Source organism: Myotis brandtii, unplaced genomic scaffold, assembly GCF_000412655.1.
Source record: "Myotis brandtii unplaced genomic scaffold, ASM41265v1 scaffold422, whole genome shotgun sequence".
In the NCBI taxonomy this organism is placed as follows: domain Eukaryota; kingdom Metazoa; phylum Chordata; class Mammalia; order Chiroptera; family Vespertilionidae; genus Myotis; species Myotis brandtii.
This window is the reverse complement of record NW_005366171.1, coordinates 3006755-3034445: the sequence shown is the minus strand read 5'-3', so window position 1 is coordinate 3034445 and position 27691 is coordinate 3006755. Positions and strand designations below refer to the sequence as shown.

The 27691-nt window shown below is 46.4% G+C and overlaps 1 protein-coding gene and 1 long non-coding RNA gene across 8 annotated transcripts in view; one reads left to right on the top strand and one right to left on the bottom strand.

Moving 5' to 3' along the window:
- Nucleotides 1–8773: 8773 nt before the first annotated feature.
- The window catches only part of LOC102247175, a 155686-nt gene continuing 136768 nt past the window's right edge, over nucleotides 8774–27691 (bottom strand). Inside the window, exons 3-4 of one of the 2 annotated variants that reach the window (XR_314030.2) lie at nucleotides 24611–24714; nucleotides 8774–8849 (exon numbers count right to left, since the gene is read on the bottom strand). This is a non-coding gene — a long non-coding RNA (uncharacterized LOC102247175). Of the gene's footprint in view, nucleotides 8850–24374; nucleotides 24528–24610; nucleotides 24715–27691 lie in introns of those variants that run through there. The other variant, XR_001363604.1, reaches the window with a different exon arrangement.
- Nucleotides 16987–27691, top strand: part of MRVI1 (murine retrovirus integration site 1 homolog) — a 112392-nt gene continuing 101687 nt past the window's right edge. For 3 of the 6 annotated variants that reach the window (XM_005873969.2, XM_014545876.1, XM_014545875.1), the window contains exon 1: nucleotides 17044–17440. In XM_005873969.2, coding sequence (XP_005874031.2) covers nucleotides 17374–17440 — 67 coding nt within the window. In that variant the 5' untranslated portion in view covers nucleotides 17044–17373. Of the gene's footprint in view, nucleotides 17513–27691 lie in introns of all 6 variants that reach the window. The other 3 variants (XM_005873968.2, XM_014545874.1, XM_014545877.1) reach the window with 3 other exon arrangements.

Sequence of the window (27691 nt, the reverse complement as noted above, 5' to 3'; positions counted from 1 at the left end):
ATTTCCAACCTATCATACGTGCTTAAGGGAAAGGGGATTTTTGTACATACTTTAGCTAAGGGCCCAACCGCCACTGGCTCTGGGAGAAGGAGGTTGGTCATTGTCCACTTGCTCTGCCTGGTCAACTGGAAGTGAACCATCAGCCTATACCTTGTATCTGGGATATAACAAGGGGTCTGCTGAGTTTGTCCCAATCTGCTCACCATTCCCATTCCTGCTATTTCATGGGAAGAACAGAATTGTTAGAAGAGACCCAAGAAGCATTTCTAGGGATAACCAAAGACCCCAGAGAGCACAGAACCTGTTGGTACTTTCAAATATCTCTTGAAACTGAAGCCTGGGTCTTGGAAAATATGGGAGGTGTTGGGAAAGAAACTCGCTACAGGAGCCATGCTGGAGGATGGAATTCACAGTTCTTGGACTCTAGCACCTGAATAAGGGCACATGTGGAAAATTAGCCAGCCCAGAACTTGATCTAACTAAGAGGCCCGAGCATGGAGCAGAATGGAGAAACTGTCCAGTCAAAACTGCACAACAGTCAGGATTCATAACAGAACTCCTGGCTCTGGGTTACCTGCCTGAAATGCCAGCTGTTGTTGACTTGGGTGTCCCTGCCCTCATGTTGAACACTTGAAATGCATCACTAACTTATGTTAGACCCATGCCGTTGAAGGTCATGAGAGGCCTTTAACAGCTCTAGGCAGAACAGGCCTTCCTCATTTCTCTTCTGATTCCAGACCCTGACTTCCTACCAGATAGCACCTCAATGGACCTAGCAGATGTGCCCAGACACTTCCTGAGTGTCTCTCAGCCGCTATCAGCCGGCCACCATTACTTCCCCAAGGGTCTTGGATCTCAAATATGAGCTCACAGGCTCACCAGATGGGACCACAGACAACCTTCAAGAAGTAATGGCAGGGGACTAGCTTCCCCTCTGAGTTCCACTCACCCACCTTTCCACCACTCCTGGATTTTCTCAAGTGTGCATACCTACCTTTGGTGGGACATGGATGAGCATTTTAAGTGTCATTAGTTGTATACTTTACTGCACATTTTGAAAAATAAATTTTCCAGAAAAGGCAAAATTTTAGAATCCCATTTTAGATTAATGAGCCTATAGAACAGTGGTTCTCAACCTTCTGGCCCTTTATTTATTTTTTTTTTTTTTTTTTTTTTTTTTTTTTTCCCTTCGGGCCCTTTAAATACAGTTCCTCATGTTGTGACCCAACCATAAAATTATTTTTGTTGCTCCTTCATAACTGTAATGTTGCTACTGTTATGAATCGTAATGTAAATATCTGATATGCAGGATGGTCTTAGGTGACCCCTGTGAAAGGGGCGTTCGACCGCCAAAGGGGTCGTGACACACAGGTTGAGAACCGCTGCTATAGAAGGAAGGGCAAATTTGTTTTATTCCATCCAGTTCTGATTGATTGGTAGTCATTGTCTGGAGCGCTGTGTTGACAGGAATTCTGAAAGAGCATCTGGGCTCAGCAGGAAAGAGTTCCATGATCAATAGGTCAATAAATGTATGAAGGTGGGGAGTGGGGCATGGGTGCCACACGCTTACTACTTCTGGCCTGTGGTTTCTCTAGTGCTCATGGCCACTCTGTACGCATGTCCTGAACCCAACTTGTCAGCACCTTGGGGCTTGGAGCTGAGGTGGACACCTGAGCCAGAACGTAGCACAGGGACTGCAACATAGCAAGCACCCACATTTATGTGTAGATCTGTCAGACTTTGTGAAGATCAACTCAACTGGCAGATTCTAGAAATACACATTCTAAACTGGGGTTCCTTTCAATCTCCCACACAGGGGAACATTATAAGTAACAGCATAATTCTTATAGCCCTTTAGGATAACAATTTAACAAACAATGTCACAAAAACCATAGAGAAATTCTAACCCTTTGCCCCAGTGATACCATCCTTGCATTGTTCTTCTAAAGAAACACTCAAGAGATGGAGGATATATTCATTCATGAATTTAATAAACTTATGAAAGATGTGAGGATTGTACAGAGGGGTTACTTATAGGGTACTCATATTACATCTTGTCAGCAACCTCTTACTTCCCCATTCTCCCTGTCCCCTTTCAGTTCTCCACTCTAGATGGCCTCCGAGGGAGGCTCAGAGTCCCCCCCACCCAACCCCTCATTATAAAGAGTAATTCAGCTCTCCATAACTCCTTCCCCAACACTACCTCACCCAAGCCCCTCGGATGCTCCATTCAACACTCTTACCCCTCACTCCACAGAAGGCAGTGAAAACTCGTTATTCTTAACATAGTTTTTTTCTTCCTCTCACATATACAATAGAATAGTAGACAGCTATTATATTTAAAAATGTGTTAGCTGTGTTAGTACTGACATGCAAAATATGTCAATGATCTATCATCTACTGAGAAAAACAAACACACAAGTTGCAAGGCAATGTGTAACATGTGATACCTATATATCCATGAGGTTTGACACGTTACATGTCAAACTGTTATGGTATTTACATGTGGGGAGGAATTGGTGTTGGTGGTAGGCTATGAAGGAGAACATTTGTTCTTTTACTTCATATAACTGAGTTGTTTGAACTTTGTTTATTTTACAGTGAAAATGTATTGATTGTGTAAGTAAGAAAAAAAATAGGTGTAGGATTCCAGCATGGGGAAAGCAGGCCAAGAATCACCAAAGCTCTGCCTTCTTGGAGAAGCAAATTTTTACCCTCAGCTGGTTTGCTTGAGGCCAGCTACTCATTTATCCCAAATGCCTCAGGAAGCTGGGAAGAGAACATTCTCTACTGGGGAGAGGAACCTCCGAGAGGAGGTAGCATTTGATTTGGGCCTTGGGATATGAGTAGGAATGTGTTAGATAAAGTGAACTGATGGTCAGCATCCATTCTAACCTCCCTCTAGTGTGCCTTTCTCTACTGCAGAAGCTGATATAAAACTACATTTCCCAGACTCCCTTGCAGGCAATGCTCTGGCTAGGATTTAGGTTCTACCAGTAAGATGCACAAAAGTAAGATTTGGAGGGTAGAAGTCAGGCGTGAGTCAAGTTCCCATCCCTTCTGCTGTCTCTGCTGACAAGTCTGCCATGGAGGTGTCTGCTTTTTCTGCAGCACAGGTGGGCATGGCCCCAGCGTTCAGACACTGGCTCACGGGTGTCCAGAGAAAAAGTGGGACATCCTTTTGCCAGTGAGGTTGTGACTGGAATGGCGTGCGAATTGGTGAGTGGCTCCCTGAGAGCCGAAAAGATGCAGTCCTTCTAGCACCTCTTCTAGAATTGGGGAAGGCAGACTCAGAGCACACGAACACCTTTCCTCAAACTCCCTCATGTGTCTACTCCTCAACACTCTTCCATCATTAACTGAGTGGGCACCCACTTTCACAAGCACTCAAAGATGATCTTACTTTGGAAAATGCCAGGATCTTGGAGCCTTAGCTGCAACTGAGAACAAAGCAGTTTCATTTTAACAACCAATTATTCCAAGTTAAAAACCATAAAATGGCAACAAAAAATTAATCTTGCGCTCTCCGGTCTTCTCCTGTCTCCCTCACTGAACCCATCCACACTCCGCAGGCAAAGCTATCAGCCAAACGGAGGTGCCACTGGATTCATTTAAGAGATAAATATGGGAACTTAAGAAAGTTTATAAACTCAGCAGTTGTCGAGAACCAAGCTTTGCTTCGCTGGTGTTTGCCCAGGCTTTCTGGGCTAAGATGTGAAGGTTAGGACAGAGCTCATCCCCCACCAGCCCTGGGTGATGGAGACACTGAACCCTGATGGGATTTTTATTACCGTTGTTTTCTATCACTAATGCATCAACATCACATGCCAGCCGCTGTGGGGCTCTCACTCTCCCAGCACCCCCTGCACACACACACCACCCCAGACACTCTTTGGAGACTGACATCCCCACACTCACTTGATAAATATTTATAGCTTAAAAGACGACAGGCTGAAAAGCACACAACAGCCGCGGATCCCACCCACAGTGGGACCTGCCTCGTGTCAGCTAGCCTTGTAAATCTTTCTGAGGGAGGGCAAGGCGTCCTGGGGAAGAGGCTATAAACATGTACTGCTTGGCTGAGCTCCTAATTGACAGAATCTTGAAAGCAGAAAGCTGATCTAGGTTTCCTGCCCAGCCCATGAGCCTTCACTTTCCATGGTGCACACCCTCTATGGAAGACAAGCATGAGGATGACATGGATTTGACTTTTGAAAGATGTTTCTTTTTTGAATAGCAATAATAAAAAACCCCACAGTATCCAGATGTTCCAAAAGAAGACCTCCTTTTGCATCTCCTAAATATTTTCCAGGTCTTGGACCCCTTGCAGAATATGATTAAAGCTTTGGGTACTCTCCCCAGAAAAATGCACACACAGGCACAAACACAAACACTCTGGACGTAATAACTTCAGGGTTAAAGATTAATTAGACCCAGGCCTTTGCCTTCCAGAAGCTAACAGTCTTACAGAGAAGGTAAAGAAACAAGTAAAAATGCATATAAATATAAGTGAGAAAATGCCAGAACTCTGAAAGATTGTAGTGCCTAAGTATTTTGAGAGTTCATGGGGAAGAGAGAATGAGAGTTGTAAGATAAAGAGCCAACAGATGTGAAGTCCAAAATGCTGTTCATGTGTGCTACGATGTCCGCTGAGGGCCTTGGCTCTTTCATATCCAAGGTGGCCTTGGGCTTCTGAGTCCCGTGGACTAGGGAGTGTAACATCGTCTCCTCTGTTGGTTCACTGTGGGGACCTTGGTCTCCTAGCCCTTTCACCTCTCAAATTTCTGGCTTCCTCACACACCACTTCCGTCCTCATACTATGTCTTCCCCAACATGAAATTCAGTCACCCCTCTGGTTTCCACAACCACAACAACAATCAATCAGACCAAGCATTTATACAGGTTTTATAAAGTATGGGAGACGGGTCCTGGAAAAGGGTCATGCCATTAAGTTCCTGATCTTTAGTGTCAGCTGACACCTAGGCCCAGGGTGAGGATGAGGTGAGGATTGGTGGGGGAGGGGGACTACCCTCTCTTTAAGCACTTGTCAAGGCATCCTACACACACACACACACACACACACACACACACACACACACACACGCACACACGCACACAATCACACAGTGCTTTATCTAAGAGGAATTCGGCAGTAAAGGTCTCTCCATCCCACCTGTATTGGTGTTGAAGAGAACAAACTCTACTCCGGCTAGATTAAGCAAGAAAGAAGTTATGACATGATATTAAGTGTCTTACAAAACTACTTGGAGGGATTTAGAAAAGACTTTAGGTTGAGCTTTCAGAAAAGCTTCCCAAAGAAGATCTGGGCCACCAAGGAAGCTGCTCACTCCAGTACCAGCACTGCTCCTGCCACAGGGCCACCTGCTAAATGAATGACACCGGCCCCCAACATCCATGAGACTAGTGACAGGACACCAGGATGTCTCCTCATGCCACCAGAGAAAGCTCAGCCAGTCGCTCAACTGCACTGCCCACAGAAACAGCAGGAGCAGCAGAAGTATGACTTCTGCCTGGCTTTCACCCAGATCTCCCACAAGTACATCTCATGGTTGGTCCTTCCTCATCTCTGGATCCCTGATTGCATGGGAGTCTGGAAAATGTAGTTTTTAGCTTTCCAGCCTTTGCAGTACTAGACAGTCCACTGCAAGGTAGATGGAATGAAGGTGAGTGCCAATCTAGTTTGTATACACCACACCATATTATTTTGAATGAGGGAAGAGAGGAAGGAGGTTGAGTGGAGAAAAGAGCTTTTATTAGGCACCTATTATACACTAGGTAATTTATATCCATTACTTATTTAATTCCTACAACACACTCTCCCATACTTACTAGGTTATTCATGGATGGTTCTTCAGAAATGGCACTACATCTATTTGCTAGCTTCAGCTACTCTACCTCTCAGGGATATTTTATTCTTCAAATGCTGGACATGGGATTGAGTTGTTTACTTTTGTTTCCTTCACACTATCTGGGATTTTTGCACCTCTACTGATGATCTGCAATATAGAGAGGCTTGATTAAGCCTTTGGCCTATTTCTCAAACAGGGTGACAAGCTGCTCCTTGTAACCTAGCTGTCATCTGAGGCCTTCTTAGTATTTGATCTCTGGAAAAGAATGCTCTCAACCCCAAATTCCAAAGTCTGGGCAAGTCCAGAACACTCCCCACTGCAATTTCTCCTGGTGCTTCTGCTTCTAGGCTGTAGCAACTGTGTGAGCCATCCCGATTCGAATGTCAACCTGAATGCACAATTCAGCCTTCACTGGTGTGCATGAGAGACATTCACAGTGAGTATTTGTGAACCTAGCAGAGGAAGAGGGGTCACATCATGCACCCCAAAGCCTTCCTATTTCTGTCACATTTTCCTCCAGAGTATCCACAAGTTTCCTTTCTCCTTCACTGTGCAGAGCAGTCCCCCATCTGATACCTCTTTTCCAGCTAACACTCAGATCTTTAAAGCTCTGCTTTCTACCCCAACAATTCTCAGGGTTTTTGGGTTTTTTTTTTAATAAAGCAGTTCTCTCCCTAGAAGGATTTCTAGTGGCAGCTCTTGTTATAGTAAAAAATTTTCTGTCTGATTTCACATTTTGTCACACACAGAGTTGGGGGTTTTAAGAAGTTCCCTCTAGTAATTAGAATGTTTTTGATGCAATTTAATAGGAACCCAATTCAAAGTGTCCTAAACAATAAAGATAATCATTACCTCACAAAATTAGAAGCCCAGAGACAGTTTGGCTCCAACCTTCAGGGTCCTCGCTCTGCCTCCTAGTTCTATTTCAGGCTTGGCCTCAGACCTGTAGCAAAAAGGCTGCTGCAGTTCAGGCATCATAGCCAGACCACACAATGTGCAGAACAAGAAGGGATGGTCTCTTCCTATATCTCTTCCTTTGTAGGGAGGAGACCTTTCCCAGAACCCCTTCAGCAGAAGTTGCCTTCCCATCTCCTTGTCCAGGTTTGGTCACGTGCCTAAGCCCATAGCTAGAAAGGAGAATGGGATCTGTGATTGGCTTAAATTAACCAGGAACCATCCCTGGTGATGGGAGGTGGTGAGCGGCCACTGAAGCATGAGGCTTCATGGCAGAAGATGGACACCTGTATGGGAAGGATGCCCCTTCAACACTCCTGTGGCTCTGTCTCCCAGCTCAGTACTGTGGATGGCTGTGCTAGCTCCTCCTCCAGCCTCAGTCTATTCCTGCAGCTGCCAGCCAGAGAGGGCACCAGCCAGCATTGAACATTTCTGTCTTAAAGTTTTCCTCTCCACTTCTGCACCAAGGACACACTATCTCCTTCCTGGAACAAATCATTCTCATGTTTTGAGGAATTAGTGTTCTCATTTTGTTTCTCTGTTTAAAACATACTAGCAATCATTTGCAAAGTAATTGCATAGACTATTTTTTAAGATGGACTATTTTTTGAGAGAAGTTATAGGTATTTGGGGGATTCCAAAACTTCCATTTCATGTAAGCTAGTTAGGAGGAAGCAGAAAAGATGCATGGTTATTGAATCAATAAGTAAATGAATATTAAGCTATGGAGAGTAAGCTGTGTCTTTGGGTCCCTGCTCTGGCCAGAGGCAATTCTCTGCAGCATATGCCATGTTCCCTAAGGACTCTGGTGGGTTTTCAGACTTCTGGAAGAGTAAAACCCTCCCCTCCTGCTCTCCTCTACTGAACTACAGATCTGCATCCTCTTCCTTCCTGGTAAGTCCTTTTGACTATAGCTCCTGAGATCCTATCCTGTTTTCCTCTGCGCTCTCTGGTGTTTAGAGGCTTGGTTGCAAGCTGGTATTAAGTCTGGTTCTGCACTTTGGTGAGCTTTACTTCTTCACTTCTTGTAGTTGGAACTGTCTTATTTATTAGCATCTTTTCTTAAAGACTTTCTGGTTCACATCACATATTTAGCTCACTAGAATCCCTATCCCAACTCCTACACCACATTTAAAGCACAAATGGGTTCCCATGGGCCATGGGATGACAGCTTACACGCAGAGCCAAGGTGGCTGCTAAAGCCATGCACCTCAAGGGGTACCCTCTTTGCTTAGGCCCTTGCTGTTCTTGGGGAACCCATCACTCATGTGCACCACCCCCAGGGTTATGCCTTGCAGTTTTCCATTCCCAGAATGCTTTTACCATTCAGGAAAAAAGGGCATTGTTCTCACCCAGGAAAGACAAGGAAGTTCCCTAGCACTCCCTCAAAACTAGCTTTTGGAGAATCCCAAACAGGCCTTGATGCTTTAAGATGTCTTTTGCTTTTGATCCAGATGAAGAAAGGAAGATCACAAAGGAAGGCCCAGATCCAAAGTGAATTCTTTTGTCTAGTAGATGGTTTATTTTAAATGTGAAAGTTCAAGGTTACAAAAACAAATGGATTGAATGGGGCATTTGTGAATTCTGAAGCGTAGACATTTCTCCATGTTTGGAGGATGTGCTCAAATATTTGTGCACTTTTTGTCATTGTTGAATTAAAAGAGTTACTGAGGCTGTGGAACATTGCACCCAGAATGATGTGAAAAATAAATAAATGATGATACAAGGCCCAGAATCCCAAGGAGGTAAAGGAGAGAAAATATGGTTGGTGTTATCCTCATGTGGCCCCAGGACACCTGGTTGAAAAACCTCTTTCCGACATACCAAACTGTGAGTTGGATGAAGTTATTGATTGGACGAAATAAATTAGGCAGGTCAACTCCTGTCAAGAAGACTGACCTACAGCAGTGTCCTTCCTGCTTTTTCCCCTTCATCCTTACTTACCTAATTTTGTTAAGACCTCTCTTTATGAACTTGACTTTAGATTGCATTGGCTTGATCAGGCAGCTTTAAGAAAGAGATGTCCTGTGGGGAAAAAATACAATTCTTCTTCAGCAACTGAGTTGAAAGAAAGAGCGTGCATTTTGGGGTGTTCAGGTCCAGCTCTTCCATAGAGAAGCTGCATGCTCTTATATAAGGTATTTCATGTCTCTAAGTTTCATTCTCTTAGCTGGAAAATGCAGACCAAACATTTTTTGAAAATATGTTCTGAGAATGAGTGATGTATACAAATTGCTGTGTATGGTACCTAGTGCAAAGTAAGTAAGATATGATATAATGTATGAAAAATAATCACTCTACCTTCTTTGTGGGGGCAGGAGAGAAGTTAGGAGGCGATTGCATGGATAACAAGGCAAGAAATTATGGTAGCCTAGACCAGGGTAGGAGTGCTAAAAGTAATAAGAAACAGTCCAATTCTGGTCATATTTTGAAGATAGAGCAACAGAATTTTTGGATGGATTCCCTATGGGGTATGTGGGGAGCAAAAGGGGAATCATGAATAACTCATGTTTTATGCTTGGGCAGCTTAAAGGATGGACTTGTCATTTATTGAGACAGAGAGGACTGAGGGAAGAGTAGGTATTGGGGAAGTTGGAGTTGTCTATGAAACACTAAAGAGGAGGGGTTGGGTAGGCAGTTGGATATATGACTTTGGAGTTTGGGGGAGAGGCCCAGACTGGACATAAACATTTGAGAGTCTTTAGAGTATAGATGATACTTAAAATCATGAGCTCAGATCAGATCCTCTTGGGAGTGAGTGAGGATAGAAAGAATCTAGGTCTGAGAACTAAGCCCTGGAGCAGCCCAGTGCTACACATCAGGGAGATGAGGAGGAACAAATGCATCCCCCACCTTCCCTTCTCCCGCCCTCCTTTTCTCTCCCTTCTGCTTTCTTCTTCTTTTATCATTATGAAAGGGGACTGTTCTATTTAATTCAGTTAGCCTTCACTTGAACAAAGTTGCTTATAACACTTTTTTGGGTTTGCTTTTAAAAAGTGATATATGCTCTTTGAAACTTCAAAGTCTTTTAAGAAAAAAAAAACACCAAAAAAACCCCCAAAAACAACCCAACCCAAAACACCCAACTCCAAGCTGTAGAAGAGGCCTCGTGGTGCAGGCATTGAACCAGCAAGTCCAGTGCATCTGGAGATCAAGTTCCTCTCAGGATTAGTGAAATCGAGCTTTTGTTAGCATTAATTTAATGGTGGAATGTCAACTTGAAAACCTCAAAAATCCTTTTCTGCTTCGCATCTCTTTTCCTTTTTCATCCAAAAGAAAAACTATGTGAAGCCAGAAGGGAGAATCTGAGAAAGGTTTGACTCTTCCTTTGGTGAGATAAACAATCTGTTGTTTCATGGCACCAACACAGAAATCATGTGTTTGAAGAACAGGCTGAGACAACAGTGTTACTCAGGATAGTTTAGGGAGGCAAGGTAGGAATAGCTCAATTCCTGTGATAAAGATCTGGGTGTCTCAGTGGACCATGGGTTTTCTATGAGCCAAGTAAATGACATGGTTGTTACAAGAACCATCACAACTGTAGGTTGAATTTAAAGAGATCTAGTATTCTGGCCATAGGAAGTCAGAATTCCCTGAATAAAGAGACTTCTGGTTGGATGATACCAGCATCTGAGGTTGCTGGCCACCATATTTATCTCATGGCTTCAGCTAGGACTATTACATCAGAGAGAGATAGTGCACCTAAGGTCGCCAGTGACTTAGGAGACCTGATTTAAACAGACAAGCTAGGACAGATGCTTTTGAAAATCTGAAACAATATAGTTGTCAGGTGATTGAGGAGAGAAGAGAGCTGGAACAGAGAGGCCATGTGAGACATAACAAGATGAGTGTCCAGAAAAAGCACGAGTAGAGAGAAGAGGAGGAGGAGGAAAAAGCAGATGCACAGAGAGGAGAGAGGCCTTTGGGAGACAGAAGGATACAGACATTAGGACAGATACACATAGTAGGGGCTTCAGGTCCTGCCAGCTCTGCTTCTTTCCTGTCCTTGGGTTCTGTGGGGTCATTTATCATTGACACAGCTCCTTTACACTTGAGCCAGCAGAGTGGGTTTCTGTTCTTTGCAACTAAACGCATCCTACAATTTCCCCATCCCGCTGGCCATTAGGTTCTGCTCATCCGTTGTCAGCCCAACCTGGAATTCCTCCTTCCTCCCTTGACTTTCCCTGTTTTACTCTGCACTCAAAGCCAAGCTGAAGTTCCTATCTCTCCCATGAAGCCCTACCCAACCAGACCAGGTTCCAGAGGACTCTCTTTCCCCTGAGCTTCTACAGCTTTTCTAGCCTTCCCAACCCACCCCATCTTCCCATGGCAGACCAGGGACATGTAAGCACGGAGTTCAGGGGAGCCCAGAAGAGGGGGGAAACTCATCAGGCTTCTCCAAGAGCAGCACTGCTTTCTCTGAAATCCTCCTCTGACCTCCATCTCCTTATGGGACTTCCAAGGTCACCCTGGTATCACAGCCCATCCTTCCCTGCATCCTTCTACCCTCTTCCCACACACTCATGGTTGGATAATAGCACATGGTTGCCGAGTAATGAAAAATTGAGCTTCACTGCCACCACATCCAAGACCTACCTGACCAAACCCCATAACTAACCTCTGCAAATTGGCTTTTGATCCCATCCGTCTATTTAAACAGCTCTCTCAAAGGTCCAATAGCTTGTTCACCATCTTCACTTGTAATTTAAAGCTCTTCTAGAGACCCATCTTTCTAAAATCTATTCCACCAGTCTGGACCTCACTCAAACAACAATCCTTACAATCCTGTATTTCTAACCATCTTCTGGGTATCCCAATAGCATCTCAAACTGAACTCATATCTTCCTTTACCAATGGATTGCTGCTCCTGGCTTCCTAAGGCATTCACATTCTCTGTACTTGTCCAGGGATCAAAAGTTTGGAATCACCCAATCTCTCATGTCCACTCCCCACATGCAGTTTGGTCACAAGTTCCTGCCTACTCTCATTACAGCTGTTACCACTTCTCTGCAGAGCTCCAACTGCCCATGTGTCAACCTCCATTGGGATGTTTCATAGTCATCTAGAACTTAACATGTCCAAAGTGGAATTCTTGAGCCTATTATCCTGTCTCCTCAGCTCACTTTTACCTCCATAAATGACTTCATTATAAGCCCAGTTGCTCAACCTGGCCATCCTTGACATGTTTTCCTATCTTGAGGGCCACATTTCTATGGGGTGTTTCAGGAGCACTCAGAATTGCTAATCCCTATGTCTATAAAAAAATCTACTCAATATTCATTTATAGTTTGTTTATTCCTTTAGCCTAAAGGCATTTAGTCCAAGTGCTGCATACAAAAACTATTTGAGCTAGTTTCTTTTCAGCCCCTTCTGTCCATAGACTTTCAATTGGACCCTCTATGTTTGCTCCATCTCTCATTTCTGTCCCTGTCACACCTGGCTTTTCAAGTGAAGGGCCTCTCTGGGGCACCAGAGCCCCCTTCTCTGTGGGTTGTCTAGGGCTAGGCTGGGGCCTCCTCCTCCTGGCTCCATTAGGCATCATGCCTCTATCCTCTTGCCTGTTCCAGAAATGTGTTCACTCATGTCTGCCTCCTCCAGGTCTCTTTGTGGCTAAGGGTTCCTTCGTTCTGAAGGAGCCCTTTGTTATCATTTTAATGGGATCCTGGGAGGGAAAGGAGACACTTAGGCTCCCAGTCTGCTGTCTTGAACCTGATTTCCAAGGACTCCAGAATCAGAAAGATGTGGGTTTACAAACTGAGACAATGGTCAGCTTCTTGACTTCTCCAACTCTCAGATTCCTCATCTAAGAAATGGGGTGAGAACCCTACATCACATGAATTTGAGGAGAACTGAACTAGATCTTATATATAAGGTGGCGGACACAGTGTTTGGCACCATGTTCAGTAAATGACACCTGTTATTGTCACCTGGATGCAATTTCTGCTGATTTGGCCCCTGATTTGTCTTCAGGGCCTACTAAAGGGGCACCGCAGAGCCCTTAAGCATAAATCGGGCAGGGAGCAGTCATCTCAGCATCAGCCCTGAGCTGAGAGTGCTCCTTTGCAGGATGCTACGTCTCCTGGCTTGGCTTCTCTTGGTCCCAGGATGTGCTTTTGGCCTGGGACTTGCACATTTCTCCTCTGGCCTTGAGTCAAATGGCCTGTGGTGGCTCCACCAACCCACTGCTTTTATGCTGAGGACACATGATTGTCTCTGATGGGCCTGAGTGATGAGCTGATGATTTGGGTAGAGTGAGGCCAAATCCCTGTGTGGCTCCAGGGATGGGGATAAATATAGCTCAAGTAATTGCTCATGCTCTTTTAAGGACTAGAAGTCAGCTTCAGGCAAGCTGGGAAGCTCCATGACCAGGACAGCAAGGGACACAGTTCCTTTTTTTAGAGCTGTGGTCAGAACCCCCTGTGCACTGCTGGATTCCGGACCTCTGTGACGCGATTTCCACTGAACAAAGGGGCCGCCTTCACTAATCTACACCCCATGAGGGCAGGGATGTGTCTGAGGTGTCTCCACCACATAAGGGAAAAGAGCTTTAGGGCCAAACAACCTAAGTTCACATTTACTGGCTATGAAACATTAGTTGTTTCATTTCTAAGTCTCCAACACGATGTCTGGCCCACTACAGGGGCTCAGTAAACATTCTAACTGGATGAATGAGCAGTGAGGGAGCTAGATTTTAAAAATAATTTTAGAATAAGATCTGTAGCCTAGTTAACAGTAATGGACCAATGCTAACTTCCAGGTTTTGATACTGTACAACAGCCATATAAGATGTCACCGCTGGGGAGAAGCTGGGTGAAGGGTACATGGGACTATTTTTACAACTTCCCATGTGCCTGTAATTATTCCAAAATAAAAAGTACAAAAAACAAGTAACCTTTAGTCAGGCTCACACCAACCCTCTGTGACATTTGGAGGAAGCAGTGCTGAAAGATGAATTAATGAAATCCCTGTCCACAACAGTGTTCTGTTTCATTATTTATCTTTGAACTTAAACACATGATTTATTCTTATTATTCAAAACTTTAGATGTATAAATAGACACTGTATACTCTTTTCCTCCACTAGATTTCCTCCCCATGGGCAACTAGTGTTGATGTTATTTGTTTCTTGTGTTAATTTTAGTGAAACTGTGTGCACATACATATATGCACTTTTGAGTGTGTATGTGTAAATATATTTCTGTGTATATTTATATACTATTGGGTTATCTTACTTTTTCCACTTAACCATATAGCTTGGAGGGTTTTCATATCAGTACACAAAGAGCTTCCTTAGCCTTTGTTATGGTTATGCCCCATCATCTTTTATGGCTCCCAATTGGTGGACATTTATGTTGTTTCCAATGTTTTGGCTTTTATGATAAAGCTGCAATGAATAATCTTGTTCATTTGTCATCTCCCAAGTGTGGGAGTGTGTTTGTAGAATAAATTCTTAGAAGTGGAACTGGGTCAAAGGATATCAGCCTTGCAATCTTGATGATGTTAAATTGCTTTCTATAGAGCTTGTTCCATTCCACACTCCCGCCAATGATGTGTTTCATGAAATGCTTGTGTTAATGGAGTGATTTTAAAAGTTATTTGGTGACCTATTTGTGAGTCTGGTGAAAGCTATGGGTCTATACACAAGAAAAAACACAAATCACACAGTGTTTTGAAGATAGTTTTAGTTGGCCCAGAGACCCCTGAAGGCTATCCGTGAACCCTAGTTTGTAGAAACCCTGGCTGAATGGAAGGATGTGTGGTACAGGGGAAAGAGCTTTGGGGCCAAACAGTTCAAGTTTACACTTATGGGCTGTGGAACATCAGGCGAGTTGTTTCACTTCTTTAACTTTCAGTTTTATTTATTTACTAGAGGCCCGGTGCACTGGATTCATGCACCGGTGGGTCCCTCGGTCTGGCCTGCGCCCGCTTGCAATCCAGGACCCTCGGGGGATGTCAGAGAGCCGGTTTCGGCCATGATCCCTGCAGGCCAGGCCAAGGGACCTCTCTGGGTCCGGGGTGCAGTTGAAGCAGATTCAGGGACAACAGTGCCCCAGCAGCAACCTAACCCACGGCCAGTTTCCAGAGGAATCGGGCTCCCTCCTCTACTGGTCGGAGCGTCTGGCCCCTGGTGGTCATTGCACATCATAGCTACTGGGCGAATGGTCAAACGGTAGGATGGTTGCTTAGATATAGATATGCCTATATATCTATATCTATGTCTATGTCTATGTCTATGTCTATGTCTATGTCTATGTCTATATATTTATTTATTTTCACCCTCACCTGAGCATATGTTTTTATTGATTTTTTTTTTAAAAAAGAGGGGGGTTGTGAGAGAGAGAGAGAGATAGAGAGAGAGAGAGAGAGAGAGAGAAACATCAGTTGGTTGCCTCTTGTACAAGCCTGACAGGGGACTTAACCCACAGCCCAGGTATGTGTTTTGACCAGGAACCAAACCCGCAACATTTTGGTGTATAGGACGATGCTCCAACCAACTGAGCCACCAGGCCAGTGCTCAGTTTTATTTGCAATGGAGACATATAATAATTCTATTTCATAGGATACTTAGAGCATCTAATATAGTGGTTGGCAAAAACAGGTGCTCAATATACAGTTTGTAAACACACACACACACACACACACACACACACACACACACACGCATGCACCCTCCCTCACATTCAAACAAAGCCATTGTTCCATTTTGAGCTGTTTCTAGTTTTCTCTGTGGTAACTCCTGCTGGATTCAAAGATCAGTCTTTGGAGCATCACTTGCCAAGTAGAGCCCTTGGATCAATAGCATAAGCATCACCCGGGGCCTGAATTAAAATGCAGATTCCTGGGTCCCACTTTAGATCCATGGAATTAGCATTTTTGGGAGAGGGATCCAAGCAGCTTCACACTTGGGGATTCTAACGCACAGTGAAGTTGGAGAAACAATCTGAAGAGTTTGGTAATTTCCTTCTAGACCTCTACCTGCAATATTAGTAGTTACCACGGTGTGCTTTGCCAGTGGGGGCCTACACTCAGTATATGGTCAGTGTAGACACCTGAGAAAAAGCATGATTAGTGCCCAGGACAGTCTCCTTTGGTCCCATCTGCAAAAATACTATTATTTACAGGTATCACAGACAGCATGCATGGCATTCCCATCAGGAATTTCTCTCATAGGGAGGAGAGAGAGTCCAGGATTACATGCCTGTGGACAGGCTGGGGTGGAGGCACAGTGGGCCAGGGTTGGTAGAGAAAGCCCATCATGACTGGGGTGGACTGACCCATGGCAGGAGCCATCACCAGGAGGGCTTGAGGCCACAGGCCTTGAAGCACCAATCGAGCTCTTAGCATGACTATGAATACATTCTGGGTGACATGTGATGGCCCAGGGCTAGAGTTGCCAGATTTTGCAAATGAAAATACAGGCTGTGCAGTTAAATTAGAATTTTAGATTAAAAAACATTTTTTTAGTATAAGTATGTCCCATGCAATATTTGGGACACACTTATACTAAAAAGTTATGGGTTGTTATCTGAAATTCATATTTAAGTGGGTGTCCTGTAATTTATCTAGCAACTCTACCCAGGGATTGTCTGAGCCAGCGGTCGCCAACCGGTGGTCCGTGAGGTCCGAAAGGTTGGCGACCACTGGCTCAGACAATGGTCGCCAACTGGTTTGAGCTGCCTCTAACCTCAGAAGAAGGCTGGAGCCTGGGCTCCATGATCTTGGCTGAGTGGGCACTGCACCCAAGGGTGGTGAGGAAAGAGTAAGGACAGGGTGTGGACTTCCAGGAGAGAGGCAGCCCTTCCTTACCGGTGTCTGGGAAGGAGCAGGAAACAAACTTGTGCTGATGGACACCTGTGAGATGCTGGCACTGTGCTAAACCTTCCAATATTATTTAATTTAATTCTCCTACAACCCTATGAGATAGGTGCAATCACTATTATTCCCACTTTAGAGGTGAGGAGACTGAGGCTGCACAATGTTAAGATGACAAGGCTGTGGAACAGGGGTGCAGCGATCGAAGCCCCTGGGGCTGATGCCAGGTCTCAGATTAGCTGAATCTCCCAGGCCCTTCTCTCTGATAATCCCAAGTGTTTAAGGTGGGAGCGGCCCCCACCCGCAAGTCCCCGGGACAGGAAATGTTCCCAGTTTCTCCTGGCTTGAGGCCAGGGTCCTGTCTCGGCTCCCATGCTTGCTGAGGAGTTCAGGCTGGGAGGCAGATCTGCAGCGCTCCCTTGGTCCCCAGCTGGCCAGGACGGTGCCCAGCGGCATGACATGCACAGGGGTTTTGCCATGTGCTGTGTGGGTGCCCATGGGAGGGGCCCAGGGCCAGTTGCTGCCTGGCAGGCCCAGCCTGCCCTGAGCCCTGGGCCAGTCTGGTTAGCTTCCTCTGCCCTTAGCCCCCTGAGCCAGGCCAGAGGGGGCCACAGGGGGCTCCCGGAGGAGCTCTGGGCTCTAAGTCCCAGCCCCTCGGAAGAGGCGGGCGGCTGAGGCTCCGCAGCCAGAGGCTTCTCAGCTCCGAGCTCCGGAGCCAGATGTAACATTGACCTTAAATGGTAAAAGCTCCCCAGAGTGAAGAGAGGCTGGCCAGAGGAGGAACGGGGAATAACTCAGTTTTAGGTAAGTCGTGCTATATCCAAGAATAACCTGCTCTTCAGCTGGGAAGCAGAGGGAAACTTCTCCTCCTTAAAGGTACAGGGTGCCGGGAGGGGGGCACTTGACTTTAACTTTCCAAGGTTGTTGGTTTTGTTGGGTGACATTTCAGCTGACTATTTTTATGTCCTAATTTTTCAATAAGAAGGGAGTCTTGCCAGTCCTAACTTAACGAAATTGTGCTGCGTTTGCTTGCTGTTGGAGAGCACGCACAGGTTAGGGTAAAAATGTGGGTTCTGATAGGAGATCCCCACCCCCAGATTTCCTGTGGGCCCCTTTGGGGCAATTGAGTGTCCCCAGATTATGTGAGCCTGCACCGCCTGCTCACCCCCTTTACCAGCCCGGCTCTGTTTACTGTGTCGCTCTCTGCCCCGCAACCACCCACCTTGTGTACTGCCCCCATCCCTCTTGGTCCCTGTGCAGGCCTAGCCCTGTCTCCATCCTTCACCTGCCCTGTTTCTGTTCTTGCCTCTCCTGTCCTGTGGTTGGGTCACAGCCCGTTTTTATCTCTGTCCCCAACTCTCCTATCTTCAGCTTTGTTCCCCTGTGCCCTAACCCTGCTCCCTAGAGGGTGTGTGTGCCTAGTCTGTGCCCCAAGCCCTGCTTACCTCTAGATGCTCAGTGTCAATCTATACCTAGAGAGAATGGCACGGCACTGAGGCTGGCTTTCTCCAAAGGAAAGGCCAGTGGGAGGCAGAGGGGCCCAGCTGGCCTGCTCCCTTCTGCCCAGTAACCAGTTGTCAAGCCCAGAGATGCTCCGTAGTCTGAGTAAACAGTGTGAGTCTGGCACCCCTGGCTGGCACTCCTGTCTCCCAGAGCCCTGCAGCTGCTGTTGTCTTAACACTCTTTAGGCTGCTCTTTGGGGGTCTCAGTGGGAAGTAAAGCAGGCCATGGGTTTGTCTAAGCTGGGTCTCCTGCAGGAAAAAGAAGAAAGCTTCCCAGAACTGTTAGGCTGGGAGCACTAGGGAGTCAGAGCCTGTTAAGGGTTCTCTTGTCCCCACCAGAGGGCAATGACAGGCTGGTGGCACAGGTGGAGTTAACTCCCCCAACCTCACCCCAACACTTTTATGGGGAGGCAACTCAGGTTAAGTGGCTTGCCTAAGGTCAGAGCTAGGGCTCTAACCCAAGTCTGTGTGGCTCTAACTCCAATGCTCCAGCCCCTCATCACAGATGGGAGCGAGCACTTCTGCTTTGAATATGTCTTCTGAGTTTTGATCTAATGGACAAAACAGTTGTCATCGTTATGTTTGTTTTGTCCACGATTCAGTGGTGTGTGTGTGTGTGTGTGTGTGTGTGTGTGTGTGTGTGTGTTCACAGCTGGTGTGCCTTCCTGTGTGCTTGGTGGTAAGGAGGACATTCCTGCGTTCCCTCTAAGATCATCTGAGAGGTGTAATCATGTGCCAGTTGCTACAACATGATCAATGATCCCCATCAACATGTTTCGGGAAGGTAAAAAAAAAGCAAGTATGCTGTTCTTACTATGCATCAAATGCTGTTCTAAGCATGTCCCCTGCAGTAGTTCAAGACTTCCACAACCCACAAAGCAGGGACCATTATTACTGCCCTCATCTTGCAGATGGGGACGTTTTAGCACAGAGACGTCACACAGCTGGCATCTGATCCCAGGCTGCCCATCTCTGGAGGCCCTGCTCTTAAGCAGCACCCTCTGTTCATCTCTGGTTGGTAGCAGGGCAATGGGGGGAGCACCGGCTCCTCCAGCGCTGCACCTGAGGCTTCCTATGTGCGGGGTTATGGGCTCCTTCCTTCAACTTCCTACGTGCGGGGTCATGAGCTCCTTCCTACAACTTCCTACATGCGGGGTCATGGGCTCTCTCCTTTAACTTCCTATGTGTGATGTCATGGGCTCCTTCCTTCAACTTCCTAGTGATGTCATCATGGGCTCCTTCCTTCAACTTCCTATGTGTGATGTCATGGGCTCCTTCCTTCAACTTCTTATGTGTGATGTCATGGGCTCCTTCCTTCAACTTCTTATGTGTGATGTCATGGGCTCCTTCCTTCAACTTCTTATGTGTGATGTCATGGGCTCCTTCCTTCAACTTCTTATGTGTGATGTCATGGGCTCCTTCCTTCAACTTCTTATGTGTGATGTCATGGGCTCCTTCCTTCAACTTCTTATGTGTGATGTCATGGGCTCCTTCCTTCAACTTCTTATGTGTGATGTCATGGGCTCCTTCCTTCAACTTCTTATGTGTGATGTCATGGGCTCCTTCCTTCAACTTCTTATGTGTGATGTCATGGGCTCCTTCCTTCAACTTCCTACATGCGGGGTCATGGGCTCTCTCCTTTAACTTCCTATGTGTGATGTCATGGGCTCCTTCCTTCAACTTCTTATGTGTGATGTCATGGGCTCCTTCCTTCAACTTCCTACATGTGGGGTCATGGGCTTCTTCCTTCAACTTCCTACGTGTGGGGTCATGGGCGCTTTCCTTCAATGCTATGAGGCCTCTATTTTCACTTTTGTTTTACAGTGGAGGATGCAAGTACTAGGGGATGTTAAATGACTTCCCAAGGCCACCCAGACACAGAGCGGGGGATGGGGATTTAGTATCTTAGATGAGGAGAGTGATGGTCATGTAATACCTTCTGCTTGAAACTAATTAGATGGGGGGGGGCTTACAGTTTCAGGGTGAGGGGTTGCATGTGTCTGTGAGAGGAAGATCCATTCCATGCATGGTGGGCTTAACTACACTTACAGTTCTCAGCTTCCCAAAATGTCCCCACCCTTTCCTTTCAGTCTTGGTAATGCAGGGGATGGATGTACCCCACATACCCAGCAGGAATGGAGACTGAGCCCCATGAGGGTAGAGATCGTCTCATTCTCCCCTGTGCGTCCTGTACCCAGAATGATGCTTGGAGTGTACCATGCTCAGGATCTGTTTTTCTTTCTTATGTAGAAATGGACATAATGCTTATAAAGTGTAATCTGGTTAAACAGTGCCATATGCATGTAAGCATGAGGGTTTATAATGTATGTAAGCATGATGATCAGATTCTTCTAGTCTGGCTTCAGAGGATGCAAAGTAGGGGGTCTTAAGTAATCCACCCCCTCCCTACCCTGTCACTGCTCCTGTGTAGCCCCATGGAGCCACTGGGCTGCCCCTCAGCCACGCCCTCTGTGGCTTGGCAGTCAGCAGGGAGATTCTGTTTACTGACTGAGGAGGAACAGAGGCATGGATGGATGGGGAGGAGAGGTCTGGGAGTCCCCAGACTCTGTCCCTGCCCCTTGGGGAGCTTGTGAGTCAGGAGAGGGAGACAGAGAACTGAGTTCTTGTGTAGTAAATGTAAACGGAGGAGAGAAAATCAATATAAATTGAGTTCCTACCTTGTGCCAGGATCTGCACTAGAATGGCTATTTAACTTAGTCCTGTGATGGGATGAGGACACTGCTGTGAGAGTGGTGAAGTGACATGCCCACGGGCACACAGCTGATAGGTGTGAGCGGGGATTCCAGCTCAGGCCACCTCGGTCCCAAGTAGGCACTTCGTGTGTTAGTTGCCACCCTGCCTCTAGTTAGTAGCCTGGCTCTCGGGGCAGTTATCATGTGTCACAGCCCAAATGATGGAAAAATGAAGAAAAGAGGGAGAGGGAGTGTTGTGTTTGCTCTGTGCACCTTGCAGGCCAGACTCTGAGTTCAGGCGATAGCCCAGGGTACCCTCCGTGGATGGGCCTTCAGACCCAGAGTCCTAACAGGGGAAGTGACCTTGGAGAGCCCTACTTTCTCTGTGAGGCCCTCGCCAGGGGAGACGGAAAGCAGGCGACACTCAGTCAGGCAGACAGAAAACCCTGCTCCCAGTCGGCCACAGATATGAAAACCAGTTTGTGAAGAATGGGTGTAATTAGCTCTGGTTAGTTTCTTCCTAGAATTTTTTATTTATAATTTTTACTCAAGAATTTTCCTGGCAATAAAAGTAATGTATGTTCTTTATTAAATTTCTTGGAAAATATAGAAATTGGTATAAGTAAGAAATAAATTATTTGGAAATAAATACAAAGAAATTTAAAAAAATCCCTCCCAAATCCTTTCACTGAGATAAATATTATTAATAAGATGGTGTGTTTCTTTATATGTCTCTATATATTATAAAACTAGGGTCTCACTATATGTGGTCTTACAGTCAGCTTTAAAAATTTTTTTTAAAGACTTGATTCTTTAGAACAGCTTTAAGTTCACAACATTATTGAATAGAAGGTACAGAGATTTCCTGTATACCCTCGCCTCCACGCATGCACAGCCTCCCCATTACCAACACCCTCCACAAGAGTGGTGCATCTGCTACAATTGATGAACCTACACTGGCGCATCATTATTACCCAAAGTCCAAAGCTTACAATAGGGTTCATCCTTGGTGTTGTACCTTCTATGAGTTTAGACACATGTATAATGACACGTACACACCATTACAGCATCATAGAGCATTTTCATTGCCTTAAAAATCCTCTGTGCTCCACCTATTCATCTCCTCCTAACACGTTGCAAGCACTGATCATTTCACTGCCTCCATAGTTTTCCTTTTCAAAAATGTCATATAATTGGAATCATATAATGTGTAGCCTTTCCAGAATGGCTTCTTTCATGTAGTAATACGCATTTCAGGTTCCTCCATGTCTTTTCATGGCTTGATAGCTCATTTCTTTTTAGCACTGAATAATATTTCATTGACTGCTGGACCACAGCTTGTTTATCTACTCACCTAATGAAGGACATCTTAGTCTGCTTTTTAAGTGAACATTCTATCACCATCATTTTTTCATGTCATTAAAGATACTTCAAAGTATGATTTTTCAATGGTTGTCTAATGTAATTTTAGCTGTGCAACAGTTTAATCATCATTCCTCTCGTTAGACATTTACAAATGTTTCTTTGGGGACAGTCTCATGATGGCCTTTCCATATGTTTATGGAATTTGGAAACTTGGCTCTCAGAGACGGGCTTGTTCAGTGTGGCCCATGGCGTGGGCTGCAAGATGCTGCTAAGTGGGATACTGACTCAGCCTAAGCACGCAAACTCACATCAGAAGAACGGTGTTCCCTTTCGAGTTCTTTTCGGTCCTTTGCTGAAGGAGAAAGCCTCCATCCGAGGCACCCAGGAGTGAGGGGTGCCGCAGGATTCCCAGTGCTGAAACGGGAGTCCAGGCCAGGCGGGACAAGGGTTCCCCTGGCCTGAGCCTGGAGTGCTTTCTCCATCGTTTGGATACTTGTGTGTCACCCTTCTTGACAAAATGAGAGCAAGCCTCAGGCCCAGAGCCTTTGTCAGGCAATTGCTAGAATTTAGTAACTGTTTTCATTTAATTCACTTTTACAATTCCTCTCTATTAGTGGTATAAGTGGTACTGATTTTTCCACTTACAGTAGAGACATAAAATTTCCTTTTAAAATAAATGTAATGACAAGAGTAGCTAACACTTAGAGTGCTTATGTGTGGTAGGTACTGTTTTATAAAAATACTACAGGCCCGGTGCACGAATTCATTCACAGGTGGGTTCCTTGGCCTGGCCAGTGATTGGGGCCAATCAGGGCCATCTAGCCCAGTCCTGATTGGGCCGATGGGGCTGGCTAGCCAGGGGGAGGGACCGAGGGAGGTTGGCCGGCCGCAGGAGGTTGGCTGTGGGAGCACACTGACCACCAGGGGGCAGCTCCTGTGTTGAATGTCTGCCCCCTGGTGGCCAGTGCGTTGTCATAGCGACCGGTAGACAGGTCGAGAGGTTGAGCGGTCGTAATGGTTGCTTAGGCTTTTATATATATGTAGATGTTTTCATTGGTTTTAGAGAGAGAGAAAGGGAGAGGGAGAGAGAGATAGAAACATCAATGATGAGGGAGAATCATCCATCAGCTGCCTTCTGCACCCCCCAACCCCCACTGGGATCGAGCCCACAACCTGGGCATGTGCTCTGACCAGGAATCAAACCATGACCCTGGTTCATGAGCCCAGCCGGGCTGCTAAGTACTGTTTTAATGCTTTCCCTGCAACATTTCATTTAATCCTTATAGCAACCCCTTAAAGTAGTTACCAGTATTATCCCTGTTATACAGATGGAGAAACTGAAGCATAGACAGATTAAGTAACTTGCTCAACAACACAGAGCTGGCATTTCAACCCTGGCTTTCGGGCTCATTGCTAGCCAAATTAAAGAATATTAAATCAATAAATGCATAAGTGGCACACAGACGTGGCAGAAACTATGAGGATGGTGTGCAGATGACTCAAGTTTAGGAAACGCTGGCTTAGAGGAAACCAGGTTCTATGTGTAGGGGTACCAGTGAGTGCAGGTGTGGGGAAGCTGAGCCATCCCGGCTAACCAGGGAAAGTTAGGAACCTGTGGGCTGTCAGGAGGCTCAGAGGACGAGAAGATACATTATTCATGGTGGGGCTGTAGGTATGGGACGGGGTGGCCACCCTGGAAAGGACACACAGAGGCCATAGGGAGTTCTGCCACTGACAAGGTAACAGAGAGGATGTTTCCAGAGAGTCCAAGGTTCCTAGTTCATCAGAAAGAGAAGAAAACCAGAAACACCCTTGACTTTGCTCATGCAGGTGTAGTCAAAAGAGCATTGGCCCCATGTTGGGGGTGAGTTCAACACTGACCACTCTCCCCACATTGTCACCGTGGGAGAGGACCCCACGTGCTGGAGGCAGCACAGTGCCACTGCTGACCCGCTGTACACCTCATCTCAAGCCTCAGCTTCCCCTCCTGTAAAACGGAGATAAAGTAGTGCCCACTTTGCAGGGTTAAATTCCTTAGCCCAGTGTCTGTTCTTGGCACCCAGTAAACGTTAGCTGAGACTGTTCCTAGCCTCTGTCTATCCCCCTTCACAGATTCCATCCAGGAGACTTCTGCACTGGATTTGAGGTTCAAACTGCCCATAATCCTGGGTCCCATTCTCACCTCCATTTAATGCTCCAAGGAGAGTGGCAGACTTATTCTTTAGATGATTGGCCATTGGTGCCTGGTGGGGTAGTAAGGAGGCCCAGTGAACATCACCTCCCTCCTTTGATTAAGTTCTAAGGCTTGTTGAGAAGTCAGTCTAATATCACCTGTGGCAGAAAGCTGGTATTGGAGAATGTGGTTTACACCTGCAGGCAAGTAGGCTTTCTAATATTGAATGAAGCGGACTTACCCCCGGCCCTCTCCAGTGCCCTCTGCTGGAGGCAGGTTCCTTTCAATCTTGGAGCAGGTGAAGCACAGCAGAATGAATGTGTGTTCCTAGCAGGCAGCTCATTCCTAAGAAAGGGGAGAGGAAAGTCAGTGAAAGTCTTCCAGTACCATTTCTGCTGCCACTTTGTAAGCTGAAATGAAGACAGTATATAAGCAGGGGTCTGGGGATCTAGGCTTGGCTCTGAGTCTTAGATGTTATGCCCTTGAGCAAAATCACTTCTTCCTTCCCAGGCCTTGGTTTCCTCATCTGGGAACTGCTTACCCCCTAAAGCAGTGGCTCTCAACCTTCTGTCCCTTTAAATACAGTTCCGCATGTTGTGACCCAACCATAAAATTATTTTTGTTACTACTTCACAGGTGTAATGTTGCTACTGTTATGAATTGTAATGTAAATATCTGATATGCAGGATGGTCTTAGGCGACCCCTGTGAAAGGGTCGTTCGACCGCCAAAGGGGTCGCGACCCACAGGTTGAGAACCGCAAGCCTAGCAATTCACCCCCGTAGTCTCATGTTTGAAGCCACCCCAGAGCAATAATGGTGTCAGACACTGCGTCTGTGACAGGGAGGGCTGCAGGTGTGTTAGAAGACTCAGCTATTATTGCTCATTCTCTAACAGCCCCGTGCAGTGGCTTTAGGGGCAGTCAGAACCAGCACCAGGTCCAAAGTAAATGGGAGGCTGTGTTTTTAAGAAACACTCACTCCTGAAGGGAATGCCTATTCACTCTCCTGTTAACAAGGCATTTGCCTCTCAGCTTTGGACATTTGCTGCTCAGATCAGAGACGGTAGTCTTGTGTTTGTCACTAACAAAAGCAGCCTCTGGAGCCTGGTCCCACTCCCCTCACACCATAGGGCCAGCTGCACCGGGCTCTCCAGCTCTGGGAGCAGTGGGGGGCAGGGACACAATTGGATTCCAGTCCTTTGGAAGAGATGAACCTCACACGCATCAGAATCTGGTGGGCCTTCAGGAGACATTGAGTACCCCTAAGAACTCTCTAAGTGGAGAAGCTCTGGGGAAGTGAGGAGACCCAGGGACATGGTCTGGCAGCTAACTACCATGTGCATGGCACGTCCTCAGACGGCATCTCTTGTGTTTTCTGTGTGACCTTCATGATTTCACAGTTCTGTGCTCTGCAGGTAGCATAGCCTCTCCCATCCCACCCCCCAGGGACATGTTAGGATTTTTAGGGGCCCTAGGCATGTTTGTACTTAAAGAAATTTATTTTATAACTCTGTCGGTGTAGATAAATTTATCAATGTTATCTATGGAAACATTTTCTTGGACTAAATAGTTCATGTTGTCTTCTGATTTGAAAAGAAATGAGAACATTTTTGTGGGCCCCGGGCACTGTTCCTCCCAGACTTTCTGGAGGTCAGCCCTGCCCCATCACCTTACATCCGGAGCACTGTCTAGGGACCCGCAGCATCACACCGCCTGGGAGTTTGTTAGAAACACAGACTCAGGCCTCCGGAGTCAGCATCTGAGGCTCAGCAAGACCCCCAGGTAATTCATGTTCACGCTATAGTCGGAGGCAAGCTGCCTATCACAGTGGCCATGTACTACTGGGAATATTTGAATCACAGGGCACACTATACCCCAAATTACAGCAAGAAGTCTAATAACAGAAAATCCTATAGGAAAGAAATACCTGGCATGAAATGGCTATGTAAATGCCAACAATTCCTGGATGGCCCCGCCTGCCAAAGCTGTTCTCTCTTCCCTAGTCAATGCTTTCTCTGCCACTTAGTGCAGAGGTGAGACCCGGGAGGGGGCTGCATCAGCTTCTGAGTTAGTTCTTCCAGCTTTCCCATGAGCACTTGGCCTCCAGAGCCATCTTGGCAGAGGGAGAGATGGATGCAGGAGGCAGAGGGCTCTTGGCCTCAACCCAGAGGTGACACACAGTCTGTTGGCGAGAGCTAGTCACACACCCTCAACCAACTGCAAGCGAGTCTGGGAACTGCAGAGAGCACAGGAAGATTCAGGAAGCGCTAACCATCTCTGCCACGGGCAGAGAATTAGTAAGGTCAATACCAGCTCCTGCAGAGCCTGAGGCCTTCTGGGGGCTAGGCATTAGGAAGTCCTAGAAAAACTGGGAGAATTCATTCAGAAGCAAAGGCACGCCCTCCATCAGGGTCTTTTATCTGCAACAAGGCAGAGCGGAGCATCAATTGGCCAACAGAGGAAAAAGGCTTTGGCAAGCAGGGTCATCCAGGAATTCTTGGCATCCCACTTAATGCTGACTATATGTTCCCTTAGGGTTTTCTGTTATAGAACTTCTCACTATAGGGCGGAGGTGGCCATCCCAATATGCATTAGACATAAGTCAGCAAGATGTACTTTCAATGCCACTGAGATGTTGGGTCTGTTGCAGCAACTACTGTTAATGATCCCAATTTAATACCCAAGCGCTCTGGCCATGGGCTCCCTCTCCTGCTTCTCGCAAAGGGGAGGACACTTACTACCGTCACCGGTGCTGTCCCCTCTCTGCAGCTTTGCCATCCAGCTTCTCTGCCTGCCTAGAGCTCTAACCCCACCCCTCTCTGGGCCATGTTCCTAGATTAGAGGCCTGTTCTGTTCTCTGGTATAGGGAAGGGAACTCGAGATCCCAGTGCAGAGTAAGTTGGATTTAGAATCTCAGTCTCTGACTCTCAGGTGTCCATCTGTGGGGAAGAAGAAACAAAGTAGAAGTCCTTCCCAGCCATCAGGAGCAGGAAGGGTTACTCCTGGGGAACAATGGCAGTCTTTTAACCTGCTTTGCTCTGTCTTCCTGCATTGTTCTCAGGTCTTATAGAACAAGTGGTGCTGTGGCCTGGGGGGGGAGGGTGGGGGGATGGGGGGAGTGCCAGGTGCAGACTCTGTCTCTGATGGATGTGGGAAATCCCCTTCAGCAAGGCTCTGGAAGGAGTTAAAATGCCAGCTGACATTGAATGAGCTCTGAACATGTGCCAAGCATTGTTCTCAGGAGTTGATGTGTGTCACATAATCTGCATGCATATTCTTATCCGTGATTATCAAGTGAGGAGACTGAGGCACAGACAGATGG